The 21,374-nt window shown below is 39.6% G+C and overlaps 1 protein-coding gene across 4 annotated transcripts in view; it reads right to left on the reverse strand.

Annotated features, from left to right (window-relative positions):
- Positions 1-21,374, reverse strand: part of ECPAS (Ecm29 proteasome adaptor and scaffold) — a 99,243-nt gene that overhangs the window by 46,395 nt on the left and 31,474 nt on the right. For 3 of the 4 annotated variants that reach the window (XM_045840231.1, XM_045840230.1, XM_045840232.1), the window contains 8 exons: positions 20,158-20,276; positions 18,899-19,048; positions 16,080-16,248; positions 12,551-12,690; positions 9,463-9,544; positions 6,990-7,109; positions 1,137-1,222; positions 825-903 (listed from right to left, as the gene is read on the reverse strand). In XM_045840231.1, coding sequence (XP_045696187.1) covers positions 825-903; positions 1,137-1,222; positions 6,990-7,109; positions 9,463-9,544; positions 12,551-12,690; positions 16,080-16,248; positions 18,899-19,048; positions 20,158-20,276 — 945 coding nt within the window. Of the gene's footprint in view, positions 1-824; positions 904-1,136; positions 1,223-6,989; positions 7,110-9,462; positions 9,545-12,550; positions 12,691-16,079; positions 16,249-18,898; positions 19,049-20,157; positions 20,277-21,374 lie in introns of those variants that run through there. The other variant, XM_045840233.1, reaches the window with a different exon arrangement.

A 21,374-nucleotide genomic window follows, 5' to 3' on the forward strand; every position in this document is an offset into this window, starting at 1 on the left:
TACTACTGTGCCTTCATTGTGCTAAATAATTTATGTATCATCTCATTTAATGTTCACAATAATTCAATTAAGTGAAGTATTATTATTTTCGTTTTTCTAATAAAGAACAAAGGTCCAAAGAATTTAAATGACTCACCAAAGAACCAAACTAGGATTCGAGCTCAATTCTAACTCTAAGTAGCAAAACCTTAATCCCTGTACTGTTACAAACATGCATTCATGTTCAGCTAAGACCAAGGAACATAATGCTAACTGGAGTTCTTAAAACCTTGCTTTTTTAAGCAAGTTCCCTGAAATACTGGAGATAGTAAGAGGGACACAGCAGGAACAAACAACAGGATTCAAAACGCTATAATCCAAAAAATCCTCATCCAACTTAGTTTAAGGAATCAAAAATTTACTGAATGCATGTTTTGATAGAATTCTGAATCAGTAAAATCCAAGACCCTAAGAAATAACACTATTTCTCAATATTAAAAAATCCAAATAGACTCATACAGAAATAAATCATAAAATAAAATTTAATTCTTCTCATTCCACTTTACGGAGTGCCTAAAAGTAGAATACAATGTATTTCTTTTTTGAAATGTTAAAGTGATAAGACCCCTGAAGACTCATATCAGTTTTTATCACCTACTTCCAAAAGAAAAAGAAAAAGACGCCAGGAATTTCTTCAATTTGCACCACTTCAGGCAAAAATGTTAGGAAATCATGGTACAGTATCGAGCTGTAACTAACTGAACCAACATGTAGACCAGAAAAGTTTTTAACAGAAAATACTTTAAAATATAAAATATTAACAAAATTTGAGACAAGCCACTTACTTCTTTATATTCATTGATTAGCTTGGTGAGACCATTCAAAAGCATTGGACCTAATGGCTTAATCTTGATTTCTGGACAACTTCAAAAGAAAACAGCACATACACACAAAGCAAGATAAGAATCTCGTAATTACATACATTTTCAGATAATTACTTAAAATAATTAGCAGCAACTGAAATAAATTAAAACCAGCTATTAAAATCTGAATTTTTTAAAGAGCAAACGTGATTTTTTCTAGAAAAGACACACTTGAATCATTTGATCGCTCCAACAGCTGGAAAGCTTGACAGTCGAATAGTTCCCAAAACTTACGTTATGCAAATGTGATGCACAAACTGCAGGGACAATGTTCTTAGTTTTGAATTCGTATTCGTACCAAAAAGTCCGTCGTACACCACCTGTGAGAACGAAACTAGTGGTCAAGAACGCCAATTAACACCAAGAGTCACAGAGTATTCTCAAATGCCAGGATTCGACGGCACCTCTTTGCACTACACCTTGTTCTTCAGAATGGGTGCGGTTCTCTTTAACACACGCACACATCTGAGCTGACAAACTGAGGAAGCCAGTCAGCAGCTCCAGTCAACAGTCTGCTGGGTGACAGACACGACGCCTGCTCTCCCAAGTCTGCGAAACCTGGGGCTCTGCCACCAGAGAGTCACACAGACCGCAGGGGCCACCACACTGCCACTCGTGCCGCGCAGAGGACACGAGCAGGTGAGATCGTTTGGGGGGAATTAGGTTTCTAAATCACATTTAGAACAAGCTATTTTAAAAAGCCTCATAGAAAATATAGAAATTAAAGCATTCTTTTTTTTATTCCAGAGAGAGAAAAAGGAGAAGGAAGAGAGAGGGGAGAAGAGGGGAGGGAATGGGGGAGAGAGAGAGAAACTCGATTGGGTGCCTCTATATGTGCCACAACCAGGGACCAAACCTACAACCCAGGCCTGTGCCCTAACCAGGAATCAAACCCATAAGCCTTTGGTTTATAGAACGATGCTCCAACCAACTAAGCCACACCAGCCAGGGCAAAATAGGTATAGGAGCTCCATGTACTATGTAGTTCTGTCTAAACAGCAAAAATATCACAGTACATGAGGCTTGTGGAGTATCCAGAGGTTTCAGATATTAAGCATCAACATCAAAGAAATCTAAACTCCTCAAATTCCTACTTTTTATGGGAAAGAGAATCTTACACTTAAAAAAAAAAACATACTGTTTCCTAAAACTACTAACTGTATTCTGATTTTATTGAACACTTAACAATAACAAGTGATCGGACATAGTATTGAGCCTCTGCTGTATAATCAACACTATGCAAGGGGCTGTGAGGTACAGAAAAGGCAAGCCTTGCTATCATCAGGGCACTCGACCTTGTTGAAGAGGCAAGTGCATGCATGAAAAATGGCATAAAACCATATACTGGGTTGACCAAAAAGTCCATATGGTTTTTTCCATAAAATAAAAGACACATTTTTCATTTTCACTGATAACTTTATTGATGTGGGTATTCTGAGGATGCAAGGTATCTGCCGCTATTGGCTTCTAGTGAGTAGAGGCCAGGGGTGCTGTTAAACATCTTCCAAAGCATAAGACAGCCCCACAGCAAATAATTATTTGGCTGAAATATCAGTAGTACCACAAAACTTCTCAAACCACTTTTGACACGCTCAATCAGTCACAGCACCTCCTCCACACACTATACAGATTGTTTTTTGCATTTCAGTTGCTTTTTTTACCTTTCTTGAAATAATTAAAGCATGGTATGCCAAAAATGTTGCGTTATCTTCTTCCATCTTCAATATTTAAATAGCTACACAAAAATGTACCAATTGTGAGTTCTGGCCAAGATGGAGGCGTAGCTAGAAACACTTCGCATCCTCACACAACCAAAAGAAGGATAACAACCAATCTAAAAACAAAAAGCAACCGGAACTGCCAGAATAGCAAACTACATGGAAATCCAACAACCAAGGAGTTAAAGAAACATTCATCCAAACCAGCAGGAGGGGTAGAGACAAGCAGCAGGGCAGGTGAAGAGGACCCGTTGCAAAGCAGCAGACCCCACCGGCAAGGAGGGCCTGGCTCACCGGGAAACTAGAGACTCAAAGCCTCCAGTGGTAAAATACCACAGGGATTGTGAAGGCAGGAGAAATGCCCAGTCTCAAAGGAGAGTTCGTTGTAAAGTGGGGACAGAGTAGACTAAGCTAGTGGCATTGTTCCCTGTTTGGCCCCGCCCTCACAGGCAGCGCCACCACATAGCAAAGAGGGTCGCTCTGCCCTGGCAAATACCTAAGGCTCTGCCTCCCTATAACATAACAGGCACAGAGAAAAAGAAATATGGCCCAAGTGAAAGAACAGATCAAAACTCCAGAAAAAGAGCTAAGCAACCAGGAGATAGACAACCTATCTGATAGAGAGTTCAAAACAATGCTAATCAGGATGCTCACAGAATTGATTGAGCTCAGTTGCAAAATAAAGGTTACACAAGTTGAAGTAAAGCAAAATATACAGGGAACCAACAGTGAAGGGAAGGAAACTGGGACTCAAATCAACAATTTGGAACAGAAGGAAGAAATAAACATTCAACCAGAACAGAATGAAGAAACAAGAATTCAAAAAAATGAGGAGAGACTTAGGAACCTCTGGGACAACTTTAAGTGCTCCAACATCTGAATCATATGGAGGGAAGAGGAAGAGCAAGAAATTGAAAACTTATCTGAACAAATAATAAAGAAAAACTTCCCAATCTGGTGAAGGAAACAGACTTCTAGGAAGTCCAGCAAGCCCAGAGAGTCCCAAAGAAATTGGCCCCAAGGAGGAACACACCAAGGCACATCAAAATTGTTACCCAAGATAAAAGATAAGGAGAGAATCTTAAAAGCAGCAAGAAAAATGGAGACAGTTACCTACAAAGGAGTTCCCACAAGACTATCAGCTGATTTCTCAAAAGAAACCTTACAGGCAAGAAGGGGCTGAAAAGAAGTATTCAAAGTCATGAAAGGCCAAGAGCCTACATCCAAGATTACTCTATCCAGCAAAGCTATCATTTAGAATGGGAGGGCAGATAAAGTGCTTCCCAGAATAAGGTCAAGTAAAAGGAGTTCATCATCACCAAGCCCTTATTACATGAAATGTTAAAGGGACCAATCTAAGAAAAAGAAGATCAAAACTATGAACAGTAAAATGATAACAAACTCATAACTATCAACAACTAAACCTAAAAAACAAAACAAAAACAATAACTAAGCAAACAACTAGAACAGGAAAAGAATCACTGAATTGAAGATCACATGGAGGGTTATCAGTGGGGAGGGGGAGGAGGGAGAATGGGGGGAAAGGTACAAGGAATAAGAAGCATAAATGGTAGGTACAAAATAGCCAGAGGGAGGTTAAGAATAGTATAGGAAATGGAGAAGCCAAAGAACGTATATGTACAACCCACGGACACGAACTAAGGAGGGAATGCTAGAGGGTGGGGGTTGCAGGGTGGAGGAGGATAAAGGGGAAAAAAAATTAGGACAACTGTAATAGCATAATCAATAAAATGTACTTTAAAAATTCATCAACTGTGTAAGTTTCTTTTTTAATGCATGCTGATATGACAGTTATCACAATGCAATCTAACAAAATTGTTTCAAATGAAGTTAAATACAGCTAAGCACTACTAGAGCCATCATACAAAACACACTAAACGAACTTATGGGCCAACCCAATATAATCAAGTGCTACATTATTTGGAAGACATTTTTTAGAAAATTAATGTGAAAATGCTACATTAAATAGAACAGTATAGTGAGGTAATAGAAGCAAGGAATTAATTAGAACACTAATGTTTTGTGGGGAAAAAATAAAATTCCTGGTACACACACAACATGTGAAGAATTGTGCAAGTTGCTTTCGTATGTTCAAAATCAAGGTGAGGTAACATGTGCTTAGTTAAACCTACTGGTATCTGATAAGGAGCTACCTTTGAAGGATTCTGTGACTGACAGGTGGAGAAGAAAGGGGTAGGGCCAACTACGTAGGAGAACAGTAATGCCATCGTTAGAAATGGGAATATAAAAAAAGGAAGAATGTTTATAGGTGGTGGCCAAAAAGTTTGTCTTTGAATGTACAAAATTTTAGGGCCTATTTTCAAGATACAAAAATACTGCAAATAAAGTGTACACCTACAAGAGGTCTATGAATATTCTATCACAAAATTCTAGGTGCTTATTATATAATGCAGTGTTACTATAACCAAATTTTCTGAACCAAAATTATTAAGACACTGCCTGGGAAACAGTGCTTAAAAAGTGAAATGGAAGCAGCTCTGGTGATTTTATGTTTCCCTCAAGACATACACCAGAGTACTTGAAACTAGTCAGATTATCAGAGTACCAGGCACTGGGAACAAAAGTTTTATCACGTAGAAAGAGGAAGCAGCCATATAAACAAATAAGCCTTCCAAGGCACAGATGGTTAAGACAGAAGTCTGCGTCCACCATATAGCAAACACAAAGAAGTGTTCTTTCCTTGGGACTGAAAGAGGGGGGTGCAGGAAACGGGGACATTTCCGACGGAAGGCACACGTGAGCGAATCCTGCAACACGAATCCTGCAACACGAGCAGAGGTCTGGGAGGCCAGAAGGGGGCGGGGAGCTATGCCAGGCCGAGGGAGCATCAGGGGTGGAGACTCAGAGCCACAAAAAAAAACCACGTTTAAAGAGCAACGATCTTGGGTTGGAGCACAAGGACAAGACAGGACAGACAAGGGGCTGGTGAGATATGAGACCAGAAGGGACATGACCGCTAACATGTCACCATTTCCCAAAAAACTTCACGACTAAGTACTAGCCACTGCGCTCTACACCTTCTAGTATCCCATTCCGTCTTTGCAACGCTGCAGTGAGGTAGCTGCTATTACTACATCCATTCACAGGTTTTTAAAAGTTTTAAAGAAAAGCAGGAAAAAACCCTAAGGCTTATTTAAGATAAAAAGCAAATACTAATGACAAATTATAGTTGACCCTTTAATGACAACGGGGTTGGGGCACAGACGCTCACCCCACCCGGGGCAGTTGAAAATCCATGTATGACCCTGGCCAGTGAGGTTCAGTTGGCTGGAGCGTTGTCCTGTAAACCAAAAGTTGGGGGTTCAATTCCCAGTCATGTGTCACCTGGCACAAACCTAGGTTGAGGGTTTGGTGATGTTTCTCCGGCATTGATGTGTTTCTCCCTCTCTCTTCCCCTCCCTCTCTCCCTCCCTTCTCCTTTCTCTAAAATCAATAAGCATGTCCTCAGGTGAAGACAAAAAATAGTCCATATAGAACTTTGACTCCTCAAAAACTTAGAACCTACTATTGACCGAAAGCCTATTTGATATCACAATCAATTAACATATTGTATACTATATGTATTATACACTGTATTCTTACAATGAATTAAGCTAGAAGAAGAAAATGTTAAGAAAATCATCAGGGAGAGAAAATACATTTACAGTTTTTATTGAAAAAAAAAAACCTTGGTATAAGTGGACCCCACACAGTTCAAACCTGTGTTACTCAAGGATCAGCTGCATACTCAGATCTGCCTGCCTCCAGAGCCGAGCCGGTCACCACCTGGATAAAAGGCAAGGGCTCTCGTGGAGGAGCTCATATCCCACACCAACTACGAGTACAAGGATTTCTAACTGCAAAAGTGTCTCTGGAGGCAACACAGGAAAGAGACCGGCTGTGGGCAAGACTACAGGCAGGGGAACAAGGCAGAAGATTCCTGCAATAACCAAAACAAGCGACGTTCTCAATTAACATCAGCATGAGGTGCAGGGAGATGAAGACATGGAGAACCAGAATCATTACCTTTTTGTGGGGTTTCAATTAAGAATGACTCATTTTTCCTCTTTAGTAACCAAATTTCTAGTGGGACCATTTTTGCAGAAAAGCCAATCAGAAAAACACTAGTTCGAAAGAGATCATCCTACATTTAAGGTGAATGGTAAATTTATATATTGTATGTGCTAAAATTTTTTAGTCATTTCTGTAGCTAAACTTGAGACAGAAAAAAAAAATAGAGTCTCACTGATATTGTTATACACATCAACCTACCTCCTGAACACCCACTAATGCAGTTCTCTCTCCACTTAAACAAACAGGCCACTCTTCCCTTGAAAGAACGAGTTACCTGAATGTTGGCCGGGAACGTCTCCGCTGCTTGTCTAGAACGAAGGAGATGGGGCACAATCTTTAACTTGACTCTGGTGCTGACGGGGTCTCTCTTCAGCTCTGGCTTCAGAACTGCTCCCTGTCAAAAACATTTTGGATCATAACTCAGAAACTCAAAATTATTATAAACTGAAAAAGTCATGAGAGAACATTTAAATCAGTGGTCTCTCAAACTTGTTTCAAAATCCATGTTTCACTCTTAAAAATTACTTTAAACTCTTAAAGGTTCCAAAGAGCTTTTGTTTATGTTGGAATACCTACCAATATTGATTAAATTAAAGCTAAAACTGAGAGGTTTTTAAATACTTATTCACTTTAACATAATATTCATAAACCCATTACAGATTTTCATAAGTAACATATGTTAAGAAAAATAACTATTATTTTCCAAAATAAAAAACTGTACTGAGAGAGTGGCATTATTTAACATTTTCTGTAAATCCTCTGTCCACCTTAACGGAAGACGGCTGGATTCTTTTATTTTCTTCTGTGTGTTCAGTGTGTTGTGATATATTGTTTTGGTAAAAAATATTTTTAAAACACCAGCTCCACACAGATATGTGGATGGAAAAGTGGGGATAATTTCAGGCTTTTCAAGTAATTGTGGATACTCTTTGTTACTACACCAAAACAGGACAATCACTGGCTAAAGGTGGGCAGCCACTTGGATCTGCAATCCCTGAACCCTGGCATTCTCTGCTACACTCAGTCCCACGGGTCCAAGCATCCTCGTGTGCTTCTGTAACATCACAGGTCATTCGGAAAACACTGGCTCACTGCGTTTGCGATGTCTTTTTAAAATGCACCCAAAAAGAAAAACACTACCACCCATCTCATCAAAAAAGTCAGGACGTACTGACAAGCTGTCAAGCTCATTCCAACGAACCCAGGTTTCCAAAATTCTAGTTGTTGCTTGAAAGCTCGACATTTATCACTGCCAATAAATCATGTTGCTTTTCTTGAAGCTTCATTTTTTCATTTTAGGGAAATACCTGCCAAGCATGTGTCTCAATATCGACATCAAGGATCTCCTTAAGTAAAGCTACTTTTTCTTTTCTTTTTTACCATGAATGCTAACGGTGAAGGACAGCATGACCGTTAATACCATTTAGTGACACAGCTCTGATTCCTGCCGGGACCCAGCAGGCACACCTCCCACTGCTTCTGCACGGTCGGTGCAAACATGACTGCTTGCCTTCCTGGACCCTACAAGTCTCTGTGACCCAACACAGGACCCCGGACCACACTCTGAGAACCACGGATCTAACTCAGCCCCTTAGTTTGTTACACAGCAAACATGAGGCCCAGGGAAGTTCGTGATCAGATTAGCCCAACATCTCCCCCACAGAACATTTACTGTGGGCAGCCACTACAGGCGCGAGGGTGGGAGCGGGTACCCAATTCCCAATTGATTGTTCTCTCTGCTACATCACACTCAATTTCATCTAACTGGAGCTAATAATGATTTTCAAAACAATTCTTCACTATTTAAAAACAAGCAAATAATCCCTGTATGTCTGGGTTTGGACTTGGAACTCTTTTAAACACACTGCACTAAACCTAACATGTTATTAAGCAAACATTTTACTTCAAGGCTTCAGAGGAACCTACTTGTTGCTCTAGATCAGTGATTTTCAACTGGTGCACCACATGAATTTTTAAAACATGCAATCCCTGTTTAGTCAGGGGCCCTGACCTCTTTTCCCTACATTGTCAAACAAAAAAGTGACAACAGTTAGCACAACAACAGCTATCCAGTGTGAATGAATCGAAATTATATCTATTTTTTTTGTCAGATCAGCAAGGAATATTTTTCTGGTGTTCCGCAAAATGTTAGTGATCAGTTTATGAGTGCCAGAGGATTAAAAAGGCTGAAAGTCGCTGCCTGGATTCCCGACCAGGGGCCAACACGGCACAGCCCTCGGGCCAAATCGGCCCGTCATCTGCCTCCCTGAGGCCTGCAAGTCAAGAACAGGTTTTCGTTGTTTAAATGATTTTTTAAAAATAGTAACATGTCACGATACATAAAAATTACAGGCCATCCAAATCTCAGCATCCCTACAGTCGAAGGGGGAGACAGCCATGCTCGTGAAGTCACGTGCGGCCTGCGGCGGCTCTCAGGTCACGTCAGGGCTGGGGGGGGGGCGGCAGCCGCGCAGCCACCAAAGCCCAAAACACTGACAGAAAGAAGTTCCCTGATTCCTAATCTAGACAATCATCATCATTCAAGCATCTGAAGACACCAGATCAGGTAAACTAAATTAACCAGGAGATTATAATCTGCCTAGATTAGCATGGTTTAAAACTAGTATTTCCTACAGTTTAGGTTCAGCGTGCGTCAAAATAAACAGGAAAGAAATGTTCAAACACACAGAGCTCATGTCAACAAAGTGCTTTTCATGATGATGTCAGAACGAACCACCACCACCTACCTCTTTTGTCTTCAGTGGAATATCTCCAAGGTAGACTTTGTACATCTTATTAATGATGGCGGGGTTATTCCAGTCAATCAAGCTGCAGAAGGTTTCAACACAACTTGTTAATTTTTTTCCTCTCACTTCAATGATTTCAAAAAATCACAGCTCCAGTATTTGTTACCAAAAGAAATAGTTAAAAACACACAAATGAAATGCACAACTGGCATTACAAAAGAGAAGGCAAGGAAAGAGATTAACTTCCATCAAAGTTCGTTTTTAAACAGGAAAAAAAGTCCCTTATCCCACCTTGACTCAACAAAGCATTGGGTCCGGGCCCTGCGCGATCCCACTCTGGAGCAGGTGCCTGCGCTCTCGGGCCAGTGCCCTGGAGTGAGTGGCCCCAACTGAGCCCGGCTCCTCGACCCGGGGCCAAAGAGCCCTGGCACACGGATCTTCTCTCACTCACTTGGAAATTCACTCACTTGGAAATTCAAACGTGATAAGGAGGGTGACAAAAAGTTTTTACCCATTACACAGCCATCACATTTTCCTAACATTATGTCACTGTGATTGCCAGCGTCCCTCTTTCCTATCTACCAGCGCACACTTGCAGTTTTGGCATCTAACTCCACAGAGCAGTCACTCGTGCTGTGCTGCCGGCAGTCACTAAGACAAAGTCCTCCTTGGGCCCCACAGTACGGTGAATCAGGACATCGCGTGACTGGTGGCTGCACCCACCCTCTGCAGCACCCCACCCAGTCACTTTACAAACCTAGCAACAATGAGCGCAATCCCGCCTTGCACTCGGTTAGCAAGATTTAACCACACTGTCTTCTCTCTGCCTTTTGACATTGGTTCCGCTTTCAAGGTATGCTTTATTTGTGCAAACACAAATCATCCTGCTGCTTTCACTGCTTTTCTAATCCATCTCTTCTTTATTAATAGCTTGTTAATCTGCCTCCTTTTTGTGTATCCACAATTTCACTATCTTCAAAGTTACTCTCCATTACAGCTTAGTTATTATTCGCCTACATCCTTCCTCAGCTGATTGCTACTAACTAATCCTCAAGCTCCACCGTCTCCCTTCTAGGAATACTGCAGGTTTAGCGATTTTTGACCAAACACTTTAGTAAAAGAAAGTAAAAACTTAAAACTTAGTAGTGGCTAACCATTAGTGATAATTTTCCCTGTTCCTACTGCTTCTCCTCTTGCCATCTTTCTACTTTTAGTTTTTTGTTGTAAAAATTCAAAAACAACATAGAAAATAAAATTCCTTATAATCCGTACCATATCCTTCTCTAGTCCCTTTTCAGAAACCACTGCCTCTGCTGTATATCTTTTTCTGGACTTCTTTCCTATGCATGAACATGGGTGGACAGGAATGGCACACAGATAGACTTTTAAAAATAGATCAACAGATGTATCGCTTGAACAGATACTTTGGAATCCTTATTTAACAAAATGGGGTAATATCTGTATATTGTTCTCAACTTGCTTTTTACCTCTTAACAATGTTATTTTATGGAAAAATACATGCACTTAATAGAATCAAAACTAACAATTATGCACCACATTTGTATTTCAACAATCCAATCCACTATATGGTATAACGAATGGAGCCAGTTCAAACACAATGGAGAAGTTTTAAAGGAAATTATTTGGATACTTCAAAACCAAATAAATTCCTCAAAAGGGATACCAAAAAAAAATACAGTTATATTGAGGAACATGAAGGAATTTTAGACTTGCGGGGAGGGAAAGTTAAGTACATGCTGGAACAACTTTCTCATTTTCCCAAGTCCTGGCAAGTGAGTCTTCCAGATTCAGAGGATCAGCAAGAGGCATGACCGGAATTAACCCCATGGCAAACACACTCTTCCTGTACGCTACTCCGCATGCCCGCCAGTGGCAGGCCTTCCCCACCACCACCACACACACAGTTAGCACATGTTCAACACGCAAACTACAGACACAGTGGGGTTAATTTCCTTCCACTGCTGCGGCTCCTTGTACCAGTTTCCTAGGAAGGAGAAAACTACAACATATGGAACCTTTACAAAGCTGTATCACCTTATCAGCATTCAACTGTCTTTAATATTTTATGTTATTCTTCAGTCTTTCCATATCATCTTTTTAAATCAGTACACATAACATTTTGTATTCTGATTTATTAATTTACCATTACTTGGAGGCAATTTATATGTTGCTTTATTATTTTTATAACTATTTTGGAAGTTATATAACATTCCATATAGATACACATACCTAACTTACTTAACCATTCCCCTGTTGTGAAAATTTGACTTTTCCCATTTTCTCACTATTTGAGGAATACAATGAGCAAATTTATAATATTTTTCTAAGTATAATCATTTTCTTCTTTTAAATAATTCTCTTAAGATAAATTCCTACAAGATTTAGATAAAAGATTATAGAGATTTTTATGATTCATTACTTACTGCAAACTCCTTTCCAAAAATTATTTCAAATAATAATGCAAATCAACAAGGCATAAGAATAGTACTTTCAAAAGAAACTTAAAAGGGCTTATCAACCATAACACAATTTTATTTACCAATGGATACAACCTGTACACCATTGTTTTATCTTGCATCAATTTGATTTCTTATAATATTTTCTATGAACCTATTTACTATTTGTATTTCCTCCTATGTGAATTAACATCTCTTCAGCATCTCTTTTCATGGGATCTGAGTTACACTCTATTAACCATAATACCTACACATCCTTTATCACAAACCATCTCAAATGGTTTGAGGTATAAGAAAATAAAAAATGATAACTATATAAGAAAAATGACACTCTTCTGAACATCAGTTCATTTACCTAGCCTAAGGTCTCACTTCTTACAGTAATATCCTAACCCCTTCTAGTTTTAAACTGTTTCTCCAAACAGCATTTCTTCTTCTTCTTACACAGAACTCTGCTCTTAAGCAAGCTGTCATTACAAATTAAGTACACTTCATAATCTCATAAACTGAATGTTTCATTACATAAGGCCCTAAAGAACAAATATGCGCTGAGCAAGCTTTTAGAAATCCAGCTTCTTTCCAGTTCTGAGAGTTTAAGAGATGCAGTTTACCTCTGCTTGCTTTTCAGCTCCAGGTCCGCGGCCGTCGCCACGCTGTGGCGCGTGTCACTAGAAGCAATCACCAGGTGGAGAACGGCTTCAAGTTCAGGCACCTGCTCAGCTTCTATGAATTTAACTATGCCCAGTTTGCACTGTGGATAAATGAAGGGAAGGAGAAACGGTGATCAGAGAAATAGAGGCCACCAACCAAAAATACTGTTTAATGTATCAGTACAGCCATAAACCAAGGATTTATAGTAACAAGAGCAGCAGCTCCTGTTACTATATTCACACGTACAATGTGCCAGGAACTGGACTGAGGCATACAGAGTCATGACTTCATTTAATCCTCACAATCTATGAGGCATTTTTGTTGTTGTTTTTGTTTTTTTTATTTAATCCTTATCACATTTTTTCCATTACCATTTAGTCCCCTCTCCTCCTCAGCAATCACCAACTGTTGTCCCTGTCCATGAGTCCTTTCTCCTTTTTGCTCAATCCCTCCACCCTCTAACCTCCCACCCCCCATAGCTGTCGCCTGCTCTCCGTCTATGAATCTGTCCCCATTTGCCTCGCTACTTCAGTTTGTCATTAGATTCCACATATGAGTGAAATCACATGGTATTTGTCTTTCTCTGACGGGCATAATGTTCTCCAGGTCCATCCATACTGTCACAAAGGGAATATGAGGTATTATCATACCCATTTTTCAGATGAGGAAAGTGAGGCAAGGCTTAAGATATTAAGACATGTAGTTAACAAGTGATGAAGGCAGGATGCAAACCCAAGTCTCTAAGACTCCAAGACAATTACAATACACCACCTTCCCACTTAGGATACAAAACCTCTCTACAATGACAAAACCTTGAACTGAAGCCCAAATCTGGAGCCTCCAGGTAAGAATGGTGATACATTAGAGACAAAGTACTTCATGGTTTGTGACAGTTCAAAAGGAACTAAACTCAACATTCCTTGGCGTTCCACCCCATGGTTAAAATACTAATTCTTGTCCTCAATGTTCTTACATACGGAAAACAATCTGATTTGAAACATACACTAGTCAATGCAAGCGAATTTCTCATCAAATAGCATGCAATGTAATTAAGTGGCTAAAATGAAACCCAGACTAAAGAGAGATTCTGCTTGGGACTGCATGCAATGTAAAGTAGCTGTGAATTGCACTAAAAACAACTCTAAAATAAATACCCCTGAGTAGTAAAACTTTATATTTACCTTAAGAAATCAGTTACATAATAATTATTATCTATGAGTTAGAATTGATACAGTTTAAAATTATTAAATGACAAAGGATACAATTTTAAAAGGTATACGAAGATCATAAAAAGGCCTGCCTTTCCTCCTGTTCAACACAACTTATTTGTAAGGAGAGTTACAATAGAAAAGACTCAAACATTTACTTAAGACATAAAAAAAAGGGCAGATATGGAAGTCAAAATACACGAAGATACACAAAGATAAAAAGAAAAAAATGTTCAAAGAAAACTGAAAACAATACTAATGTCCATCAATAGAAGGCTATGTGGTTTACATATAATTAAATTGTATACGGGTATTAAAAGGGATGACATTTTTTAAAAACTTGATAGGCACCATATTTTTCAGACTATAAGATGCACTTCACCACCCCCCGCCCGCAAATTTGGGAGGAATAATGGTTGTTAATGCTGCTGTTGAGTTCTGTTTACATTTACATTGGTGAAATATGTTATTTATGCTATTAAATATTTTACCACATTTTTGCTTCAAAAATTTTTTCCGATTTTCCTCCTCTAATACCTAGGTGTATCTTATGGTCTGAAACATACAGTACTGTTAATTCTAAAAAGTGAACTAAAAACAACGCATTACATAATACATAAAAACACAGGGTCCAACAGAAGAGAGGCCTGCTTGAGTGTGGTGGCAGGGTAGTGATATGGGTGTAATAATTTATAGTTTTGATTTGAACATTTCACCTGAAATGTCACATGGTGTGCTTGAGTGTGATATTGTTATGTCACACAATTACATGCTTATGATTTTGTAATAAGAGATTTTGTGCTAAAAAGGGGGCATTATTTGTGTCGGACCCAGGACACGGAACACAACTGTACTTGTGTGTACACACACACACAGCACAGGCCGTGGATGAATGGCAAACCAGGGTGGCAGGATTCCAGGTCATTCTTAACTTCTCTTTGTAATGTTCTGAACCTTTACATTATTGTTAACTTTATCAAAACAAAAGCTGTTTATCTGGAAGGAAAAATGTAAAACAAAAAAGATTTAAAAATTAGAGGAAAACAGCTTTCATCCTTGAAGCTGAACTGCTCCTCTCAACACTAGATTATGAAATTGACAAAAGGTACACAGAGACCCTTAGAAATGAGCAAATACTGACCAACAGCAAATCAGAGTTTAATGTTAACAACTGTTCTCCAGCACATACAGCTTTAACCCTCAGACAAAACTGGATTCAAAGCCTACTCCTAGAAATGAGACCGCGGCGAATCTCAAACCCTTTTACAAAATGAAGGTCAAATTTCTAGACTCACTGAGTTGCTGTAAGGATTAAATGAAATAATGAATTCAAAGTACTCATCAGTATAGTTCACACTCAATAAAGAGTAGCTTCTGTTGCTAATTACCTTTCTTTCTTATGTCATAGCTTAAGGAGAAAAAAAATCTATAAAACGTGAAGAAGGAAATCTAACTGCACACAGCCCTTGCTGAACAAATCATTCTATAAATCTGTGAGTGGAAAAATGTCCCACTTGCCTCTTCCCTTCTCCTTGGAACACTGTTTTGACCAGTGATGACTCACATCCCCAAACAGAAAACGACCCAATCGCTCAGACTGCCACGGAGAGATAAAGGAAGGATGGGAAGACTAACCCATGCTGCCTGAATTCCCAAACAATCCAAACTGATCGCATCTGCTCTTCCCTGCGGCGCCTGGTCACACAGACACAGGGAGGCACCCTCTCTGCAGAGCACCGGTCTTTTTAAAACACTGCTCAGAGAACATCTGTGTCCTGTTTAAATCCAGAATAAAATTCTTAATGCCAATCTTTACATTCCCAGGAAGAAATATAAAAGGGAGTCGTGCTTTCCCCCACGCTGTCACTGGTGCGTGCAGGAGATCCTCGCTTCACACAAAAGGTACAGCTCTAAAAATGCTGAATGATATAGGATAAATTACACTTTAACTGCACCAAAGCACCTAAATAATCGTTAAACCCACAACTTAAAAGTAAAATTAGAAAAAGCTAAATATACTCAATTTATAAGTGCACTGTATTTCACACTTGAGATGTAATCAATATCAGAAAAACCGAAAGCACTTCCCCCCCGCCCTTTCCCTGGGGCTCCGACAAGTAACTGACTCGGTAAAGAGAACACATCCCATCAATGGCTCCTTGCACACGTATTTCATTAGAGAGCCTGTGTACACTGGAATCGTGCTGCACAAGCTTTCATGGACAGCAGAAGGGCCCGTGCACAGGGCTGAGCTGCGTTAGGAATGAGCGGCGCGTGGTACCTGCTCCAGCTGTTCCGGTGTCCATGGGTTATCACCAATAACTCGTTTAGCTGCATAAAAGCTCATTCCTGGGGGAGGCTGTGGTATTCCAGAACTTCCCCCACTATTTGAAGAAGAACCCTGTGCTGAAGATGAATTTTGGCGACTCTGGGATTCATTTAACACATATCTGGAAAGGAAACAGAAATTCATTTTCTATTAAAACACATACATACGCATGCATATATAATACATTCGATTATATACATTCCTCACACAGAATTTTTCTGGACGAATAAACACTTAAAAGTAGAATTTCATCACAAAAGAAAAACATTAAAGCTATTTAAAACAGGTATTTACATCTTCAGTAAATTAAACGTAAGAATATATCTGCTCAACCTGGTTACAAATGCACTATAATAGCTGCCAACAATAAATATAAGTATTTTGTTCACTCTCAATCTATAAACTATTGTTCTAAGAGTCACTATGAACCCATTGCATTCTGAGTTTTTAATTGACGAATACAGAAAAATGTTTGTTGATCACAGAGTGGGGGGAAGGATAAAAAACCATTGCTCTATACCCAAAGCAGAGAATACTTCTACAGTCATTTCTAGTTCTGAGTTGCAAATTCACTTTCAATTCTCCTTGAATTCCTTACATCCCTGTATTACAAAACTTATGGAAACCACTAAAAAAAGACTCAAAGATGAAAAGAGAATTTGTTTTTCCCACCGTAAGTTCAAAACCCTTCACAGCTTTTAATTATTTAATTTATAGTTCTATTTCATTGTTAGTTTACATAGATTAAAAATAAGAATTCTGGTAAATTCTGTTTGATCCAATCAAACTGGTATTCCTACACAATAAAAATTTCTATATAAATATTAACTCAAGTTCCTTCAAATTCTAAAAGTATATGCTGACAAATTACCAGACTGAACATCAAAATAAAATATCCATTATAATAAAAATTAAAGAAAACACTCAGATCCTGATGGAATAGTCAATTATACCACATTACTTACATGCATATTCATTCAATTCCTAAATTCATCTTTAAAAAAACAAAGAAACCCCTGGCTGGCGTAGCTCAGTGGATTGAGCACAGGCTGGGAACCAAAGTGTCCCAGGTTCGATTCCCAGCCAGAGTACATTCCTGGGTTGCAGGCCATAACCCCCAGCAACCGCACATTGATGTTTCTCTCTCTCTCTCTCTCCCCCTCCCTTCCTAAAAATAAATAAATAAAATCTTTAAAAAAAACAAAACAAAACAAAGAAACCTGTTAAGGAATCACTCTATTTTTATACAAACAAGGCAAATTCTCGCTGGTAGGAACAAGTTGAGGAATCACTGATTTAAGTACATTACGTGACTAAGTTAAACCTGGATTTCAAAGTTTATTTACCAAAGCCATCATCACCTGGCAAATCCGGCTGCCTCCTCCTGATTTAATGAGTATAAAGGAGGGATTCATCGATTTCTAAGTTACAGGAAGACCAGTGGCAGTAAGTAAACCCATCAATAATTACTGAACCACTAACAATGTACAAAACATCATCCTGAACACAAGACAGAGAAACACGAGGAGGTGTAAGACCGAGAATCTCTGCCACCTGGAGCAGGTGGGACAATAACATCACATCATCTGACATGCCATCAGATGACCTAAGAAATGATATGACAGAGGTAGTGGAAGTAAACAGGTAGAGGTTACTGGAAATGTCTCAAAGTCCAGAAAACAAAGCCATCAAGCTAGAGAGGTGGGAGGAGAGTCGGCTGGAGAGGAAAGAAACCATACAGCATGAACTCTCGTGTCCAGATGGAGATGGATGGTCTGGGGCGCCACATGCCAACCTTACAGTATTTGAGGAAAATATCTCTGGCAGCAGGACAACCTAGGAAGTAAGTAGGCTGGAAGCAGGTCACAACTAGGGCACTACGCCCAGGACCAGAGCTAGATAAAACAGGTCTTGTTCAAGGAGCTCCAGTGTATTAGGGAAGATGGACATGCGAACAATGCAACAAAAACACAAAGCGGCAATACGTACAGATGGGTGATTAATGGTACATACAGTTGACATCTAAGCTACTTCGAGATGCTTTTTTCAAAGTGGTTTTTAGCTACTGTTTCTTTCAGTATTTCTTTCTTTCTTTGATGGGGGAAGTGTTCTAATCAGAGAAAACTGTATCCTCTTAAAATACAGAAAGGCAAGGACACATCTGAGTGCATGAATACATGAGTACATGTCTGACTGAAAACTACAGCCCAAGAATTGTAAGGTGTGACCTGATGATACCTGTGCTTAAATAAACATCAGAAAACTCTATGGTGGTGCAGAGAGTTTCAGAGTAGAGTAGCTGGGGAGAAAGTGGTGACCACAGTTGAAAAGAGCCAATACTAGATGGCCGCGAGTGGGACCGGCTCCGGGACACATGGAGGACAGCGGAGAAGACATTGTGGAACTGACGTCATCATAGCAACAAGCAAGAGGAAAGCTGGAGGCAACTTACAATTGTACAGTTGCTAAGAGAATCACCACAATGTATCACAGAACCATCACGGTGAGTCAAGAGGAGGAACGGTTTGTATGGGGGAAAGCTGGTATCAGCTTGGACAGGCTGAGTCTGAAATCACAACAGCAGCTCCACACCTGTAAGGTCAGTAAGCAGTGGGGCTGGAGTTCAGAAGAGGTCAGGGCCACAGCAAAAAGTCTGAGAGTCATCTATTTTCACATGAAAGTTGAAGCATTTAAAACAGTACTTAACTCCACACAGTTAAAAGCAGTCACGAACACAGTGGTTTTGTTTCGTTTCCAGTTCCTCAGCTTACCCGTAAGGCATCAGGAGGACATCCAGCATGAAGTCCAAGAGCAGCTGCACGGTCTTTGGTTTCTCAGCAAGATTGAACGGAGAAGCTGATTTTGATGATTCAACGGGGTATTTCATGTGAAAAAGGGTTGGTATTAAAAGATGCATTAAGCTGAAAAAACAATTACATTTATTGCAACTACTTAAAAACCACAGCTTTTATACATGAAATAATAGACAAAACAAAAACTGCATAACAAAAAGTGGCAATTACAGTAGGGATCACTCATTTTCAATACCACTAACTTACACAGTCCTAACCTAGGGATGGGCCTAGACTTCCTTCTTACTGACATTTCAGTGTACTGAGTAATAACTGGCATTTAGCCCATGAGGCTCATCTCCAGAAGCACCAGAAAAAAAATGTGCATAATATGGGTTCAGTTTTAATATCTGTCAGCACAAGAGATTTTATATTAAACCTTAAGTAAGATTCAACTCATAACATGTCCTTTCAATAAAATTTCTTCCTTTCCAGTTAATTAAAGTTATTCTAAAGCTAGGAAAATTAACAATCATGTCAATATCTGAAATATAAGATTAAAATTTCCACTAGGAATTAAGTTACACAGCTTCAATAATTCCATGTCTCACAACACCTTCTATTCTCAAAACATATCAAAACAGTTTCAAATGATGCTTGTTAATGTTTATTGATTTCACTTGTAAATACCTGAATTACAGTCTCTTCTTTATAAAATGTGTATATTCTAAAAAAGTGAGCTGAAACCATTATTGAACTCCACCTTTCCTCCACAACTTCTTCTTGACGACTCTCACCACCACACAGCGACCAGACAGGACTCTGGGCCCAGCCCAGAAATGCAGGGTGTCATCGAAACCTGCCCACTTCTCCGAGCCCCATATTAATATAAACGAGTGATCTGTTCCTTAAGGAAACTGCTCTGAGACCTTATATCCCCCAAGACAGACATGTTTTGATGAAAAGTATTTTATAACTCTCATTTTTGCAATCACAAAAAATTAGCTGCTTCAAAATCATTGACAAAAATGATGTTAACTCCGCATATTTTTCAAAATGCTCACATTAAGAAATTTTATAATAGTACTAACAAGGCAATCACGTTGAGCTGAGGCGACAGAGAATTCGACTGCTTGCCAACGGAGAGAGCTCAGATGAAACCAAAGGTGCGGCCCCAAGGCTGGGTGGCAGCCGAGGCCTCCTGCAGCGGGGAAGGGACGGAACTGGGGGAAGCTTACCTGTCCTGCTGGGGCTGGGGCTTCCCCTCCATTGCGGTGAGAAGCGTGGGGGCCAGTTCACACTGTTTTTCCACCGGCAGGCGAGGATAGCCCATCTTTACATAAATTATAGTGAAGTTCTAAGGCAATGAGAGAAAAGCAAGTGAGTGTGAAGACTCTAGGATTTCAACATCGATATGTGATTGATAACAGGGAGTTGTAACAAATGAATCACATCCTCCTTCCACATGTTATCCCATGTTTATTATGGTTTAACCAACTATCACATTTCAGAATGAACCCCAGCCCCATCTCTTCAAAAGGCTTGCTTTAGGATGGGCTTCATGTGAGGGAGCAACACCTAACCCAAAGCATTCATGTACATATATATATATCAAAGTATCACACCGCATATTTTAAACATACACAATTTTATTTGTTAATTATGCCTCAGTAAAGCTGGGAGGGAAGTACTCATATATGCAATTACATTCACTGAAAAGAACAAAGTAATAATTTGCTCTAAACCTACACACTACACATTAGTATCAGATCTCCCGGGTCTGTCACGTCAATCCTTTCGAGCTAAGAAGAGACCGCATGTCAAATCCCAGGCTGCCCCTCCCCGACGGGCCTATCACTAGAACAACCTCAGTACACTGCAGCACTCCGGTTCCTCGCTCCAGCAACTCACTGGCCGACGGATGACGGACCAAGGGGAGCCGAGTGCTGTCGCTGTGTCTGCATCACTACAGTCTCTGTGAATGCCTCGTTTCAAGCAAACTCATCAGAGCACACCTGGCTTTATACGTAACATAAAGATCTGCTTTTCAGAAAGATTCTTCACTTTAGAATGTACTTCATAAGGTTACCCCTTTCTTTTCTTCTTCTTTTTAATCCTCACTACAGAATATGTTTATTGATTTCAGGGACAGTGAAAGGAAGAGAGAGAGAGAGAGAGACATATCTATGTGAGAGAGAAACATTGATTGCTTGCCTCCAATACCCTGCTACAGCAATCAGGGATCAAACCAGCAACCTTTTGGTTGAACAGGACAATGCTCCAACTAACTGAGCCACCTGGTCAGGGCTCCCCTTCTTTTGTTAATTTTATTTTTCAATAACAGTTTACATTCAAGATTACTTTGTATTAGTTTCAGGTGTATGGCATAGTGGTTAGACAATTATATACTTTAGAAGTCGTCCCCCTAATATTTCAAGTACCCACCTACCTCTTA

This window comes from Phyllostomus hastatus, unplaced genomic scaffold (assembly GCF_019186645.2).
Source record: "Phyllostomus hastatus isolate PE091 unplaced genomic scaffold, TTU_PhHast_1.1 phas_contig_34, whole genome shotgun sequence".
Classification (NCBI taxonomy): domain Eukaryota; kingdom Metazoa; phylum Chordata; class Mammalia; order Chiroptera; family Phyllostomidae; genus Phyllostomus; species Phyllostomus hastatus.